This window comes from Nerophis lumbriciformis, linkage group LG02 (assembly GCF_033978685.3).
Source record: "Nerophis lumbriciformis linkage group LG02, RoL_Nlum_v2.1, whole genome shotgun sequence".
Lineage (NCBI taxonomy): Eukaryota > Metazoa > Chordata > Actinopteri > Syngnathiformes > Syngnathidae > Nerophis > Nerophis lumbriciformis.
Genome location: NC_084549.2, coordinates 42839353 through 42857502, shown reverse-complemented (window position 1 = coordinate 42857502; position 18150 = coordinate 42839353). Strand labels below are relative to the sequence as shown.

Below are 18150 nucleotides of genomic sequence, written 5' to 3'. Positions count from 1 at the left end.
AACATGAAAGCACTGGATAAAACAGATAGGCAAGCAGTGCATTTAAAAACAAGAAGGCAGAGAAATTAGATAAAAGTTGTGCTAAAAAGGTGGGTTTTTAGTCTCTTCTTAAAACGATCGACCGACTGTGGTGCTCTAAGATGGTCGGGGAGAGCGTTCCAGAATTTGGGTGCAGACGAGCAGAAAGCCCGGCGGCCCATTGTTTGTAGGTTTGTCCTGATGGGTTTGAGGAGGTTGGTGTTTGAGGAGCGGAGATTGTGGGTGGGAGGTTGAGGGGAAACTAGGTCCTTGAGGTAGGAGGGGGCGTTGCCGTAGATGCATTGATGTGTTAGCAGGTTAATCTTGAATTCGGTCCGGGATGCAATAGGAAGTGATTTGAGGATAAGTGTGGTATGATCACGCTTGCGCACTCTCATCAGGATCCTCGCTGCGCTATTTTGGATGTACTGTGGAGCTTTTTGATGCTCTTTTTGGGGACCCTGACGAGAAGTGTGTTGTAGTAATCAAGCTTGGAGGAGATGAAGGCGTGGACGAGTCTTTCAGTGTTGGTGGGGTGAGTGAGGGGCGGAGTCTTCAGATGTTGCGGAGGTGAAAGAAAGAGGTTTTGCACAGACGGTTGATTTTTACTCCCAGGTTGGTGACAATTGGGGAGAGTGGCAGGTCCTCTCCAGTATTTTAGAGAGGAATGGGAGGTTTGAGATGGGCCTGTAGTTGGAGAGGGTGTCTGGGTCGAGGGAGGGTTTTTTGAGAAGAGGGGTGAGGATGGCGGTCTTAAGAGCTGATGGAATGTAGCCGGTCTGAAAGGAGAGGTTGATGATGTTGGTGATCAGGGGGCTTATTGTACAGATGTTGGTTTTGACTAGGGTGGTGGGAAAGGGGTACTGGGCACAGGTAGAGGGCTCACATTCCTCTGACAATGTCCTCAATTTCTTGCTGTGTAGTGCTGGTGAAAGATGAGAGGGGGTTAAGGATCGGAGGCAATGGGACGATGGTTGGGACAATTTGAGTGACGGGGCCAGAAAGGAGGGAGCGGATGTCGTCTACCTTAGTTCTGAAGAACTCAAGGTAGGTGTTACATTGATCAGCTGTTGTGTTATGGTGTTTGGAGGTTTGTGGTTGCAGAAAGTGGTTGACGGTGGAGAAGAGTGTTTTAGAGTTGCCAGGGTTATTGTTGATTATGTTGGAGTAAAATTGTGATTATGCCTTCCTGAGGGACCTTGCATCTTGGCTGGCTGCAGAGCCAGAGACAAAGCTCTCTGCAGAGCTGAAGGCGAGCTGCAGAGTTAGAGGAGAGGCTGGAGGCGGCGTCGAACCCACTGTTGGCGAGGCTGGAAGCGGCGTTGGAACCACTGGAGTCGATGCTGGAGGCGGCGCCGGACCCACTGGAGGCAGCGTCGTACCCATCAGAGGAGCTTGTGGCATCGGACCCACTAGAGTAGCCGTTGGCGTCAAACCCACTGGAGTAGCTAGTAGCAGCGGCCTTGCAGAAGGTGGCGGTGTCTGCAGGGGAATCACAGAGAGGGCTAGCAGCGTCTGCACAAGAAACAGATCCTCCCTCTCCAGCTCCACAAAAACCTTCCAGTAGCACTCCGCGCTGTACTTCACTTGTCACTGGTCACTTGTTGGAAGAGGAAGAGCTGGTACTGGACTTAGAGCTGACAGCGCCCCTGCTGGTGAACAGGCGAGCAGCGCCCTTGCAGGGTGAAACTGTGCATCTCCAATGGCACAGCCGCCAATGTTAACCCCCGCCCCCCTCCTCAGGAAGCGGATACAAAATGCCCTCTCTCACAGCAGGAGCAGAAGCCAAGTTTGGGAGAAGGGAGGTCTGGAGTAGGGCGGCAGCTTCCTCTCCTGCAGGTTCCCCACATTCTTTAAGTTAAGCAGGAACATGCACAGGAAGTTGCAGTGGAGCGGTTACAGGCATAGGCAGACGCCGTGGAGCAGGGACTGGAACAATAGGAAGCTTGAGCATGCGTGGAGCAAGTGCCTTGGAAAACTGTGGAGTAGGTGAGGCGGGCGAAGCTTGCATCTTCAGGGAATATATGCATTATACCTTAACAAAATGTCCATAGTGTCAGTTGTATATAATTTAATGTCTCTTGGTGAAAGCTGGGTCATGGGCCAAGAAAACATGTATGTATGTGTGCAGCTGAAAGAGAGTCTTTGAGCAGCGTGATGTCATCAGGACATGCCACAGGTGCTGGAGGCATGAAGTCATCATGCATGGCTGTTGCTTCCGTGCACGTTTTTTTGTTGTTTTTTTCCCCGTGTTTCTTTCTTCATTCCACGAAATGCAACGTTCAAGAACAACGAGCGCAATCTTTTTTCTTAAAGATTATTTTGAAATTATTTATTTTATTACAACAAGCTCAATCTCTGTGAGTCGCTCTCTTTCTCTCTTTACGGTAACAATGTTTTTTTTTTTATATACATTTGTTTATAAAGTTCAACATTTACAAACATTAGAAAACATGAAATAATAACAAGGATAATTTAAAACAAGTACAAAAACAATACAACACAGCGCCATGGGGTTGTTAATTCAATAAAGTAATTATAGTAGAATGTAATGTTTTCACAGCTTTTTGGTTGCTAGAGTTAGATAGCGTTCTAACTTTTTTTTTGAAAGGCACAAAACACAGGTCGGGTATTGAGAACCTTATATTTATGAATATAAAACTAGCCAATAGTATGATAAGTTTGCAAAGGTAAAATTCATTTTAAAGTTTTTTCTCAGAGTGTAAATCCAAATAGCACATCTTTAAGACAGCACAAAATTTGTCATAAATGTTGTCCAAGATGAAACGAGAAATGCCTTGCCATAGTGATAGAGTGCTTTCACAAGTCCGATAAAGGTGGTAAACAGTCTCTAGATACATGTTACATAAGGTGCAGGTAATATCAATGTCCTTCTAGTATCTAACCATCACAGTCTTTACAGGGTAATAACGATGAATGATCTTGAAAGAAATCTCTTTGACTTTGTTCGTAAGTAAATACCTGTTAGGAAGAGACCAAGTTTTGACCCAGCTGATGTCATATTATTCTAGAATGCAATTATATGGGAGACAGACAAACAATCATTTTGGAATAAGCTGCAGATTTTTCTTGAATTTTTTTTTTATCAAAACAATGTTTCACTTCCTGTCAATGAGAAAGGACTCAAAGAAAAAGGCTCCGCTTCTGCTACCGGAGTTTTTGTTAAGCCTGAAGATTTTGACCACTGATTTGCGATCACAGCCACAGGAGAGTCACCTGGCATCTTCGACCTGATTTTGGTCAGTTGAGAGGCACTGATACGCTGAAATAAGGCGAGTTGGAAAAGTCGTTAGCCTCAAGCCAACGGCACGTTACCACAATTCAAAGCGGTTACCTAGCAACCAAAAGCTAAGGCGAGTTTATAGCTGTTTTAAAGTGCTTCCGACGACGCAGAGTGATATAAGTTGACAGGCTGACCCTCAAATTGATCTCTGAACGGCGCAAGGTACGAAATTGTTGAAACAAACAGGTTGGGGGCGGCATGGCGTAGTGGGTAGAGCAACCGTGCCAGAAACCTGAGGGTTGCAGGTTCGCTCCCCGCCTCTTACCATCCAAAAATCGCTGCCCCCGGTGCCACTCACACCGGTGAACTGAATGATGAATGATAGGTGGTGGTCGGAGGGGCCGTTGGCGCAAATTGCAGCCACGCTTCCGTCAGTCTACCCCAGGGCAGCTGTGGCTATGAAAGTAGCTTACCACCACCAGATGTGAATGAATGATGGGTTCTACATGTAAAGCGACTTTGGGTACTTAGAAAAGCGCTATATAAATCCCAGTTATTATTATTATTATTAAAAGTGCCGCAAGTCGCTAAAGAAGCAACTGCCGTTTAAGACACAAGAGGCACTGACGTCAGCGACCTGCCGCGATGCCAAAAGCTAAAGGAAAAACTGAAATCCCGAAACGTTCGGTGTCAGCTGACACAGGACACAAGGGGGACAAAATTTGAGGTTGGACATAGGACATGATGGGAATCAAGAAGGGATACTACAAAAACTATTCCATGAATTTAAAGAAGAAATGAAAGAAGAATTGGAAGAAATGATGGATGGATGGAAATAAGAAATTAAAGAATATCTGAGAAAAGCAACAACAGAACACAAACAAGATATGAAAAGTCTGCAGGAAAATATAGAAAGTCTGCAAACTCAGAATAACAGCATAAAAAAGGACGCCTATGAAACGCACCAACAAATGTAGACCCTTCAAGAAGACAACAACATGCTGTGGAATATCATATATGAAATGGATCAGGATAAACGAATGAATGACATCATCGTGACAGGGCACCGAATTAAACCAAGATCCTATGCGAATGCTGTGAATAATGGAGGTGAACCAGATGAAATGGATATTGTCTCAGCAGAACAGCAAGTGGTCAACTTTCTGCAATCAAAGGAAATTGAAATTGACATTAATACCATTGAAACATGCATTCCACTGAACGGAAGAAACAACAACGCCACTCCAGTCCTCCTCGTGAAACTCGTAAAAAGAAAATAAAAAATGGCATTGCTGATACAGGGAAAGAAGCTGAAGGGAACAAATGTGTACATGAATGAGCATCTCACAAAACGTAATGCTGGAATCGCCACAAAAGCACCCGACTTGAGAAAGCATGAAAAAATCCAGGGAACTTGGAGCGCCAACTGTAAAATCTACATCAAACTGAATGGAAGTCCAGAAGCAAGAGTACTTGTTGTCTATGACATCAAGGACCTGGACAAATTTTAAGTTTACACAGCTTCCACAACAACGATGATAATGGACTCTATAACTAAAAAAAACACCTAAATTCAACATCAACACTTCTATGTTCCAAGGGACGACTAAACAAAAAGACCTAGATTCAGGAGTGCATCCACCTACACTTATAGAGATTATTGACAACATCAAAGATTGTTGAACAAGAAAATATGGAACTAAAAAACTTCTGCAACAAAGATCACAAAAAACAGGATTTGGAAAATGATATAGATCCAGATACAATTTTTTTTCTCCCACATCAGTAATAATTGTTTTTATTATAAAGACGAACAATATAATAGCAACATTAAATGTGATAACAAATTGTCAATTATTCATTTTAATAGCAGAAGCTTGTATGCAAATTACAACCACATTAAGAACTTTTTGGAACACATCAACGAACCCTTCAAAGTGATCGCTGTCACAGAAACATGGATTGATGATAAAAAAAGGAATAGATTTTGATCTGGAAGGATATGAACTAAACTACATCAACAGAACCAACAAAAATGGAGGAGTAGCTGTGTACGTGATGTAGAACCTGAACTACAAAGTGATAAAAAAAACATGTCATTTGCTATAAATAATATCTTAGAATGTATAATCATTGAAATATGTCAGAGAAGAGGATGATTGCTTTCAAAATTGAGCTAGAAAAGCAAAATTGGGATAATGTGTACAATGAAAAAGAGGTTGATGAAGCATATGAACATTTCTTAATCAAGTTCATAATACTTTATGACAAACATTGTCCATGGATACAACTCTGTAGAAAGCAGAGAAAGAATAATCAACCATGGATGACAAAAGGATTAAAAAATGCTTGTAATAAGAAGAATACACTATAGAAAAGGTATAGCACAAAGAACTACAGAGGCAGAAAATAAGTACAAAAAGTATAAACACAAGCTAACAAACATACTACGAGCATGTAGAAAAGAATATTACAGTGAATTATTGGACAGGAACAAAAACAATATGAGAGCAACATGGGGCATCCTCAATAGCATTATTAAAAATGGCACTAAGAGGGATTACCCCCAATACTTCTTAGACGGAAACAAAAATAATGACAACATAAAGGAAGTAGTTGAAAGCTTCAATAATTACTTTGTAAATATTGGACCAAAATTGGAAGAAAGGATTCCAGACCCAGTTTCAATTGAGGACTATAATGATACCATAGAGTGAAATCCCAACTCCATGTTCCTCAGTAATGTGACACAGGAGGAAATAGTTACAATCGTGAAAAAATGCAAATCTAAGACTTCAACGGATTGTAATGGTATTGATATGGAAACAATGAAAAAGGTTATTGAAGAGATCTCAGGACCATCCATCCATCCATTTTCTACCGCTTATTCCCTTCGGGGTCGCGGGGGGCGCTGGAGCCTATCTCAGCTACAATCGGGCGGAGGGCGGCGTACACCCTGGACAAGTCGCCACCTCATCGCAGGGCCAACACAGGACCATTAATGTATATTAGTAACCTATCATTTCAAACAGGCAAATTTACAAACAAAATGAAAATAGCTAAAGTTGCACCAATTTATAAGACTGGAGACAAACACCAATTTACAAATTATAGACCTGTTTCTTTACTTCCACAATGTTCTAAAATCATTGAAACTGTTCAATAACAGATTAGAGAGTTTCACCAAAAAAAAAATAGAATACTCGAAGAGAACCAATATGGATACAGAGCTAATCTTTCAACTTCGATGGCTTTAATTTAAATTACAGAAGAAATTACCAATGCAATAGATAGTAAAAAATGTGCGGCAGCAGTTTTTATGGATCTAACTAAAGCATTTGACACAATTAATCACAATATTTTAATCAAAAAACTAGAACGATATGGCATCAGAGGGTTAGTCTTAAACTGAATAAGAAGTTATATAATGAACAGGAAACAATACGTGAAGCTAGGCGAACACACATCTACAACGCTAAATATATCCTGTGGTGTACCTCAGGGATCAATACTCGGACCAAAATTTATCAATCTCTATATAAATTACATTTGTAAAGTTGCAAAAGATTTAAAGTTAGTATTATTTGTGGATGATACAACAGTGTTTTGTTCAGGAGAGGACACACAGAAGCTAATACAAATAATAACTGAAGAAATTAACAAATTAAAAAGATGGTTTGACAAAAACAGACTATCTTTGAATCTCAGTAAAACTAAAATAATGCTATTTGGTAACAGTAGAAGAGAAAGTCAAACACAAATACAAATAGACGGAATAGAAATTGAAAGAGTAAATGAAACCAAATTTCTAGGTATAATGATTGATGATAAATTGAACTGGAAATCTCATGTAAAAAATATGCAACATAAAGTAGCAAGAAACACGTCAATAATGAATAAAGCAAAACATGTTCTAGACCAAAAATCACTTCATATGTTCTACTACTCGCTATTGTTACCATATCTGAGTTATTGTGTAGAAATATGGGGAAATAACTACAAAAGTGCACTTCATTCATTAACGGTGTTACAAAAAAGATCAGTCAGAATAATACATAATGTTGGATATAGAGAACATACAAACCCTTTATTTATTGAATCAAAAATACTGAAATTCCACGACGGAGTGAATTTGCAAACAGCTAAAATTATACACAAAGCAAACTATAAACCTGCTACCCAAAAATATACAACAATTCTTCTCAAAAAAAGAGGAGAAATATAATCTTAGAGAAAAATGTTATTTAAAACATTTGTACGCACGTACAACACTTAAGACCTTCAGTATATCTGTATGTGGAATTAAATGATGGAATGGATTAAGCAAAGCAATCAAACAATGTACTAATATGATCCACTTCAAGAAACTCTTCAAACTTAAAGTGTTTACAAAGTACAAAGAAGAAAAACCATGATAAACATTCAGAATTTATTTCATTCATCCATTCATTTTTAAAATAATCTTACTCATCTCACCATATGAAATGTAACTTACTTCACTGAGTATTATTTATTTATTTATTTATTTATTTTTATTGTGATTACTTATGGAGTATATTGTGAATAAATTGAGAACAGTAAGTGAACAAAAGTTTTAGAAACTGTTATGTAAAAGAAAAGGGGTAGGATTAAATAAGCTCTGCTTCTTCCTACTCCTTTTCAAACATGTTAAAAAGAGAAACTGTAAATTGTGATGTATCATGTTGTATGCTTGCATGTTCGAAATAAACCCAAACTCAAACACAGGAGTGTCAAGTGGATCATTCACAATTGTTACAGCAGAAAGAGAAAATGAATAACCCCTGTACAACATAACACTTGTTGGAATGGCATCAAAGACAATGGCAAATTGTTTGGGAGTCACAAGGACCTTAAAATGGTTGAGGAATTCCTGGTAATTAAAAAGTTTACCTGTCTTATTACACAATAACAAAGATTTTAAGGCTCCGATATTAGAAAATACATGATGATAAATGAAGTTTGAAATTGAGGTAGGATCTTTTAAATAGTGTCTTATCCAATTAATCTTGAATGTGTTGTATAATGTAGTAAAATCGAGAAAATTTGGACCACCCTTTCTGTAATTGTTCATTAGAACATATTTCTTAATGTAATGAATTTTGTTTTTCCAAATAAAGTCAACAAGTATTTTGTCAATATTATTGCATATTTTTTGGTTAACATCTAAAGAAATAGCTGCTTATGTAAGCTTTGAGATACCTTCTGCTTTGGAGAGTAATGTTCTGCCTTTTAAGGATAAATCTCTCTGCAGCCATTGGTTAAATATTTTATAGTTTTTTTCTACAATTGGAGTAAAGTTCAGGACCGATGCAGAACTCAGATTTTTAGTAACAATTATTCCTAGGTAATTAACCCTCTCCTTAATTGGAATATTACATATAGACAGCATTTCACATCTGTTCACAGCCATTAATTCACACTTGTTCACATTTAAGTGGAGACCAGAAGGCAAAGTAAATACACAAATCACATCCAAGGCATTTGAGAAGAGTCCTTCAAAAAGAGTGTTGTGTCATCAGCCAGTTGGCTGATAGTTATTTATCTGTCTAATATCAAGGTCCCTTTTAAGTGACTAGTTTTATATGAACAGATAACAATTGGATGGCTAACAAAAATAGATATGGAGATAAAGGTCAATCTTCCCGTATACAACGTTTTAATTTGAACCTTGGAGATGTACCAGTTTATACATCTATTGAGCTATTATTATTATTGCAGTACAAAGTCTTAATTGTTTTGCAGAAAAAGTTGCTGAAGCCAAATTTGTTTAGTGTCTTAAAGATAAATTCATGTTCGATCAAATCAAAGGCTTTGTAGAAGTCCAAGAAAAGAAGGAAGCCTTTATCATTGATTACCTCTGAGTAATCCACTATGTCAAGTACAGGCCTGAGATTATTCGATATGTGCCTCCCTCTCATAAATCCCGTCTGTGTCTCATCAATTTTATCCTCCAGAACCAGTTTTAAACATTTAGCAAAAATAATAGCTACAATCTTATAGTCATTGTTTAGAAGGCTAATTGGATGCCAATTATCAATGACTAGCAAATTTTTGTTTGGTTTGGCTATAAGGGTAATCAGGCTTTGTGGTAAAGTTGGTGGAAGGAGACCTTTATCAATACTTTCACAAAATATTTCTAGTTAGAAGGGATTAGTATTCGTTCTTTAATCCTCATTTTTACTGCTTCATGGCATAAAAACGAACTATTGAGTTTCCAGTTTGAGTTATTTGGACAATAGTGAAATGGATGTAGAGAGATGTGAATCTGTATAGCCTTATGATCAGTCAAAGGAGTGGAGAGAATTTTACTAGCAGTGCGTTAGAAATTAACCACATATCTATTCTCAACTTTCTTGAGCCTGATTTATTAGACCAGCTGAAGGATGTCTTATCAGGAATTTTAGTTCTCCAGGCATCAATTAAATCAAGCCTTTGCGTTAATAGTTTCAGATTTGAGCTGATAGTATTTTGAGAGCCTGGTGGCCATCTATCAAGTGAATTGTCAAGGGCAGTATTGAAATTACCTCCTACAGGTATATAAGCATTTGGAAATTTGGCAAGCCGATGTAGAATTTTGTTTTACACTTCACTAAACAAAATATTGTCAGGCACTGAGTTATATCCATAAATATTAATAACTATAATGTTAGTTTTCTGAATCTTGAAAACCTGGCAAATATAATGGCCATTTTTATCATAGTCACTATGATGCAATAAAACCCCTGTAACATTGTTTTTGAGTGTGCTAACTCCACCAGAACGCTGTGATGCAATATATTTCATTACCACATTGAGTTCTCCAAAACTGTACTTCATCATTCATACTGTGTCTCCTATAAGAAACATGAATCTGTTTTACATTGTTTGAGAAATAAAAATAAAGCTTTGCGCTTCAAGCTCTGCCTTAACCCCCTGGCGTTGAGAGAAACTATAGATAAAGACAAGATTGAAACAAAATGCTTTTGAATTTAGAAACACATCAATTAGATGCATTGGTAACAGCATCATATTAATATTCAAAAAAGTGCAAACACTGGCTGGTGCATACATTGGAACTCTTTCAACAAAATAACAAAGTCAGGAGTAAGTACATGTCTGAAAGGTGTATCTTCAGACTGGAAGAGGGATTTCTTCTTTGTCAATAAATGCTTGACCACCTACAAAGTAGGCAATTTTCCCTGCCTTGTGAGCTTCATCCACCAGTGGCCATAGCTTAATTCTTGCTTATCTGTCGGATTTATCCTCGGCGAAGCGCAGCCCGTTGCCTCGCAAGTAAGAGGAATTCTTTGCAGCGGCCCAGACTGCAGCTCTGTGCACACGGGAGGAAAACTGCACGAAAACACACCTGTTACCTTTCGGAGTCTTCACTCCAACGTGGTGCACGTGTCAAAAACTTTCGGGAGCCGTTCAGCATCAGACGGCAGCAGAGCCTGGCAAACTCGAATAACCTCTTCAAATACATCTCTGTCCTCCACACTCGGCCACACCATGCTTTCTCAGGTTCCATCGCCTTGAATATCTCTCCATCTTGGTGATGCGTTCCTGTAGTGCACTGATTAGTTTCTTATCCCCCTCCACAGCCAGTTCCAGCTCAGAAACTCTCCCCTTTTCCTCGCTCATTTGTTTTCAGACTTGTTCCACTTTAATGCTCAGGCTGGCAATTTGAGTGGTGTTGGTCTAGATTCACTTTTTCAGCTTGTCCGAGCAGGCGTTCAGCTCGTCCGAGCGGGTGTTAATTAGCGCGGATTGCATTGCGACAATGTCGCTATTATCTATTTCATCTTTTCCTTTTTTGGTGGGAGGCTTCTCCGGTGTTAAGGAAAGCCTTCTTCATTCATGAGACAACTTTTCATGCAGTCCTCACCGATGCAATAGTCATGGCAGTCCTCAATTAGCGGGTTTGAGGCTCCGGTTGTAGCGTTTTCCTTGCCATACTTTTTCTCTTCGAGCCAGAAGACGACATAGTACAAAGGAACATTCTCCAAAGTCTAGCCAAATGAAACACAAAAGGAACTAGAGTCTATAGGGAAACTATTACATTTCTTTTCAATCAAACACAAACCGTTTTCACAAGTTTAAATTCTTTTTAGATACTGCTCTCCCAAATAAGACCTGTCACGGCGCCATCTTGGTTTCCCCCACTTCCGTGCACATGTCCTTGGGAACACTGTTGACATAGTGACATCACCAGGCTGCGATGGTTTCGAGCTCTGACGGCTCTGGACGGTAGCACAAGCAGAGGAAACAGATGCCAGGTGTGTGTCCGTTGTACCATGCTCGGGCTGAAGTGGTGAGGTAGAAGCAGCTGTCAGTGCCTGGGTCTGGTGAAAAGAAAGTTCGCGCAGGAGGCACGCTGCCGCTGACTTTCGGTGACAGCAAGAACCAGACGGCAGGGCGGCTACGTCACCGGGACAGACACGGTCCAATTTCCTCGTCTTTTTCCCGTTAAAAAGTACCGGTTCTCTGCATCAGTAATCTTCGACATCAGCAAGCCCCATGCCTCATATATCCCCTAAGAGAGGTGCACGTCGTCCACTTCCTCTTCAGTCACACCACCACGACTGTCTGCTGCTTTCCATTGCGAGAACCACTTCTTTTGGCTGGTCCATTCTGTAACGTTCTGGTCGCGTTGACGCAGATTTTGTTTCCCAGGATGCAAAGGACAAGCAGGAGGCGAAGTGCAAGTAAGAATATTTTACCCATAAGAGAGGTAAAAATACACAAAAAGCTGTCGTGCCGCTAGTAGCCTGTGATGCTCACGGCAAGCTTAGCTTAACGGCAATATAACAAACCTGGAATGTAACTTGTCGCGTGAAGTAAGCAATGGACTAGCGCTTACTGCATGGCAAGACTGGTATAAATCAGGGAGATGATTAGCCTTACAACAGGTGGGGATGCTAATCATTATGACAGACAGGTGTGGCCTCAAGGCTCCTAGCAATGGAAAGGAAACAAAGGAGGGGAGAAGTGCTCGGAACAGAACTAAATCCAAAACTGAGGAGATCAATACAACAAAAGCCAACACTGGACGTGACCTGCTGACGGATCATGACAATTGTACATGCTAAAGAAAATACTGTCCACATGTTTTCATGTGCTCTCTGGAAGCTATCATCACATGAGCTAGGATTCTGATTAGTAAATTTGCTTATATTCTCAAAATTATTCATCGAGTCTAAACTTGGCATTTAACCACATTTTATTTGAAACTCGCCAAATACGTCCTTACTCAGAGGAACACACCAAAGCACAGAAAAGGGGCTCAGCAGTTGATTCTGCACAGTTATATGAAGTAGCAGAAAGTAGACAGTAAATGTATTGTACACAGTAGAGAGCATCCAAAAGAGAAACAGTACCAGTGGGTTTGCACTACTCTTTTGGGCTGAAGGGAGTTGAATGAGAGGAAGCATGTCAGGGTCATGTCCCTTGTTGCGTACTGCAATTTTTTGAAGGTTATTTTCTACATCCAACCTTCAACTCCAGCTATTCATGTGCTGAGAAATGAGGCATAAATGTGTGCTCATGTGTGTCCCTTGTGTAATGGATAGACTGAGTTCCTTCCCAGCATTCCTCCTCTCATCGGTCACTTCCTGTCTCAATCTCACTTCCTGATTGGCCACACAGGGAAAAAAACACACAATGAGGAAACTTCATGTTAGGATGACACACAAAATACACACAGAAGTCCTCACTAATCTCGTCTAATTTCTTGAAGATGAAGCTATAGTATGAACATGCAATCAGCACATTTGTTACAGTATATAGTTTACACAATTGTGTTCACATAGCATTCAAGAGAAGACCAAGGGCCTGATTTACTAAGATCTAAATACCTGGTGCTAAACAGCGTATACAATCTATAAAATACTGTCTATTATTAGCAGTGATGGGCAAGCTACTTGTAAAATGTAGTAAGTTAAGTTACAAGTTACTCTCGATTAAATGTAGCTAAGTTACAGGGAAAGCCATCTCCGCAGAATTGTAGCAAGCTACATTGCAAAGGTAGCTTGCTACATGAAAGCTACATTTAACGGCATTTATATGTATGGACCCACATGTCTAAAATCAATGTTAATGTAACTGAGAGTGTACAAATGGACACAATGAGGGTCCATTACTATTAACTATCTGTCATTTAGCTGGGGACACCCTACAACTACCTCTAGGGGTCCCCGCATCCTACTGTATGTCTTTGTTTAGTTGGCCTTTTCTTTAGCCCACCCCTATACTTTTATTCATTTTCTCTACCTACAGTAAAAACAGCTTTCCATGAACTCAACTCACCTTAACGTGTGTTCCTAAATTTGTGTTCCACGTCTTAGATGAAGACGGCAGTTATGAATTTGGTTTTAATAGTAAACAACTAAAAAACTAGCGTTTGGGGCATTGACATGAGCTGTGTGTCTGTTATGATTTTGCTTACTGGTTTGATGACTCACCTTATTTTGCCTCTGATTGGCCAGTCTGTAGTGTTTCGCTCTAACCTTAGCCAATTGTGACTCATCATACGAACGCCAACCAGTCATCTCAGATTTCCTCCGTATGTATGGATGTTCTCATTTATCAAGGTCATTGTATTTTCTCCGTATTATTATTGGATTGGCAGTCTATTTTCTCTCTTTGTAGCTTGTAGCTTTGATATAAGTTACATCGCTACATGAGTCTAAAAATAGCTTAGCTACAGGAATAGCTACTCGTTCAAAAAGTAGCCAAGTTACCACCAAGCTACTGGGAAATGTAGTTAAGCTACATGTAGCTTGTTACTGGCCATCACTGACAATTAGTGGGCGTGTTGCGTGTGATCTACTAAGACTGTGTGTGCAATTGTAAATTGGTGCAGACCACCTTACTGTATGTAAATGAGGATTTTGCATTTACTATACGGGGGCATCACAATGGATACGCTCATTTACTGCACATTCATGTTATGTGCCTACTTGTTGTATTTTGCTATCTTTTCAAACATTCAGGAGACATTCACCACTTTGTATGGGCATTTTAGAAGAAGTCATGCAGTGCATCTAGATTGACACCACTTTTTTTGATTTTTACCGCTGAAAGTGCTTGGGAGAGACGCTGCACTACTGTGTTTAAGACACAAAAAATACATAATTCAAAACGCTTTTTTTTTTTGCAGTCCAACATGTAAAAATCGTCTCAATCTAGGTGGCTAGCAATGCAGCTAATGGAAGCAATCAATTCTACCTCTAAATCACTTTTTAAAAGTGCATTTCAAAAACCGCCAATAATACTTAATTTACGTTCCGTAACCTGTATAATAACCAAGCTGGAGCTACATTTTTATTGTAAGAGCAAACAGGGAGGAACCATTTTCTAGCAGGGCAACATATCGACATGCTCTGGTATTAGCCGTAAAAGCTAGCTATGGCAAAAGATAAGTTAGCTTCTACGTCAGCACCCACATCGCGTTTGAGTTTATAATGCACAACACTGCGATAGGACACCAATCTGTACTGACTGAAAAACATGTGCAATAATATTACAGTATCTGTGAAGTATTAGCCCACATTTTATATTTTGTTTGTACACTGCTAGCTGGACAGTGTATATATGGAATAACACACAAAACTTGCTGTGTGTATCATGATTAATATTAAAGTGACTTAGTTGTGAATTTGGTCCAGCTGGCTGGGGACGTCATTTTCTGGTTTATTTTGGGTAAGCGCTACATTTATGTCGAAATAGCTTGGCTTCAAGTTCCAAATTTACAACATCAAAGTCACACCAACCTCACTCTCTCGGCTTCAGTCTGCTCCAGCGTTTTACCTTCTTCTTCGTGCTGGCTTCGAGATGCAGCAGTTCATCCTCTGTTCATTCAGCTTCAGAAATATAAAGTTGTGAATCGTCAATTGTCCAAACGTTAAAGTTAAAGTGGTCTTCATTGTCTGTTACCAAGTCTGCCATGATTAGAAGACACACAACTTTGTTTCCAGAAGTAGGAACACACATTTGTGGCCAGAAGTCGGAAGTGCGCTGCTATGGAAACGGAAATAAATGCGCTGAGGAAATCAGTTTGCATGTCCTTTTCAAACGTGCTAAATAAAATATACAAAATAGTGCTGCCAAAATGGTGATGAGTGTTAATAAATCACATAGCACGTGATGTGTACCGGTAATATATTTGCAATTTCTCCTCCCAGTATTGTGGGTGTTTTGATGATAAGCATACAGTATGTTCTGCATGGTAATGAAGACACAGAGATGCAAAATGGATTTTGCGCCTTATTATGATTACTTAACAGACGCAACACTTTGCACACGTTTAGTAGATCAGTTTTGCGTGTGCTATCAAGTTTGTACGTTTCTAAGTACATGCAAACCTTTAGTAAATCAGGCCTTAAGTCTGCACGTAAATTGCACCACTCAGCTGGCTATCTCTCGGTTAATGGTGTGATTGTTTAGAGGTGAATAGTTTATTCTTAAGGGCTTATGTGCTGTGGCGCGGCGTCATGGAAGGATCCTCCAATCAACCACATCTGAATCTCATTGGACTGTGTCAAACTTGCAGGCATGACTTTATATGTGTGCCTAAGTTAGTGTCTAGGTTTTTTCTCTTCTTCCTGGAGGCGGGGTGAAGGCCGTTTTAGTATGTGACAGGCCTTTTTAAGCAGGAGTTCCATGAGTTCCCAAACTTTATATCGGCCCTCTAATTTGTGTCTGTGAGTGGTTGTGTAACATTGTTTCTCTGTTTCTAGTTCAACATGCTGCTGCAAACCTAGGCTGTAGTTAAGACTTTATCATAACTCTTTTCATCCATGCATAAATTGCTACAGGGGAGCTGTTCATGGAGGATGGCCGACTGAAGGAAGCCCAGTTTTGCATAGCAGAGGCCAGCTCACTCTACCCCAACTCACACTCTGTGTTGCTCCAGCGGGGCCGCCTAGGTGAACTCCGAGGTCAAATAGATGAAGCTAAAAGTCTCTACGATGAAGCTCTGGCCATCCATCCTACTGGGGAGCGCATACTGGTGTACATGGTGAGCAACCACAAGATGTTTTAAAATCAATAATATAAAATAGAAATAGTATAACCCTATAACAGTCTCACAATGGAAAAATTAAGCACATATTGATTTATGTACTGCTGTTTCGACACACACATCATTTATGGATACACTGAGACATACACTGGAGTTTTCAAATGGCTGAGGCCCATCATACTTACCTGGGTACACAGTATACACCAAATAGTATGTCAGCTACAGTGTGCTTGTTGTATTGGTTTTTGGCATAAAAATACACTTAAGAATAGTGGGGTCAGCAGGGGATCCTCTTGCATGTAGACGCGTCGGGGCGCAAAGACGTCACCGACTGACGCATAAGGGTCCCGACTTCATGTGAAAGACCAGTCCATTGAGAGGCCAGCAGGGGATCGTCTTGAATGGAGACAAGTCAGCAGCGTAGAGATGTCACCAACTGATGCAAAGAGGAGTGGTCCATCCTGGGTCCCGACTTTGAACAGCTAGCGCGTCCTCCGTGGAGGCTGACCTGTGGTCACCTGATAATGGAAGGCAGAGCAGAAAAAAACAGACAGCAGATCAACTGGTCTAAAAAAGGGGTTATTTAAAGGCTAGAGTACACAAATGAGTTTGAAGATGGGACTTAAATGCTTCTACCGAGGTAGCATCTCTAACCGTTACCGGTAGAGCATTCCAGAGTACTGGAGCCTGAATAAAAAACTCTCTAAAGCCTGCAGACTTTTTTTGGGCTCTGGGAATTACTAATAAGCCAGAGTTCTTTGAACGCAGATTTCTGGCCGGGACATATGGTACAATACAATCAGCAAGATAGGATGGACCTAGACCGTTTAGTATTTTATACATAAGTAGTAAAACCTTAAAGTCGCATCTTAAGTGCACAGGAAGCCAGTGCAGGTGAGCCAGTATAGGCGTAACATGATCAAACTTTCTTGTTCTTGTCAAAAGTCTAGCAGACGCATTTTGTACCAATTGTAATCTTTTAATGCTAGACATAGGGAGACCTGAAAATAATATGTTACAGTAATCGAGACAAGAAGTAGTGAACGTATGAATAATGATCTCAGTGTCGGTGGTGGACAAAATGGAACGAATTTTAGCGATATTACAGAGATGAAAGAGGGCTGTTTTAGTAACGCTCTTAATAAGTGACTCAAATGAGAGAGTTGGGTGGAAGATAATAACAAGATTCTGTACAAAGTCGCTTTGTGTAATCGTTTTTTTGTCAGATGTTAAGGTGATATTATTAAAAAGGTGCCGTGTCGAACAGGACCGATAATCAGCATTTCCGTTTTCTTAGCGTTAAGATGCAAAACCTTGCTGTACATCCATTGTTTAATTTCATTTAGACACGCCTCCAGCTGACTACAATCCGGCGTGTTAGTCAGCTTTAGGGGCATGTAGAGTTGGGTGTCATCAGCATAACAGTGAAAGCTAACATCGTATTTGCGTATGATGTCACCAAGCGGCACCATGTAGATGCTGAAGAGTGCAGGGCCAAGAACCGAACCCTGTGGAACTCTGCATGTTACCTTAACATACTCTGATGTCACATTGTTATGGGAGACGCACTGCATCCTGTCAGTAAGATAGGAGTAAAACCAAGAAAAGGGTAAGCCTGACATACCAATACGTGTTTTGATAGGTTCTAATAAAATGTTATGATCGACGGTAACGAAAGCAGCGGCAAGATCTAGTAGCAGCAACATAGATGACGCATTAGCCTCTATACTTAGCAATAGATCATTATTCACTTTTGCGGGTTCAGTCTTAATAAAGTGATTTGCCCTGAAACCAGACTGAAAGGGTTCACAAAGATTGTTAGACGCTAAGTGTTCTTAGCTGCTGTGCAACAATTTTTATAGGATTT

At 40.1% G+C, this 18150-nt stretch overlaps 1 protein-coding gene across 6 annotated transcripts in view; it reads left to right on the top strand.

Moving 5' to 3' along the window:
* Positions 1-18150, top strand: part of ttc7a (tetratricopeptide repeat domain 7A) — a 132806-nt gene that overhangs the window by 74095 nt on the left and 40561 nt on the right. For 3 of the 6 annotated variants that reach the window (XM_061963042.2, XM_061963050.2, XM_061963091.2), the window contains one exon: positions 16078-16280. The exons of 1 other annotated variant lie outside the window; for it this stretch is intronic. In XM_061963042.2, coding sequence (XP_061819026.1) covers positions 16078-16280 — 203 coding nt within the window. Of the gene's footprint in view, positions 1-941; positions 7769-16077; positions 16281-18150 lie in introns of those variants that run through there. 2 more of the 6 variants (XR_009815472.2, XM_061963067.2) reach the window with 2 other exon arrangements.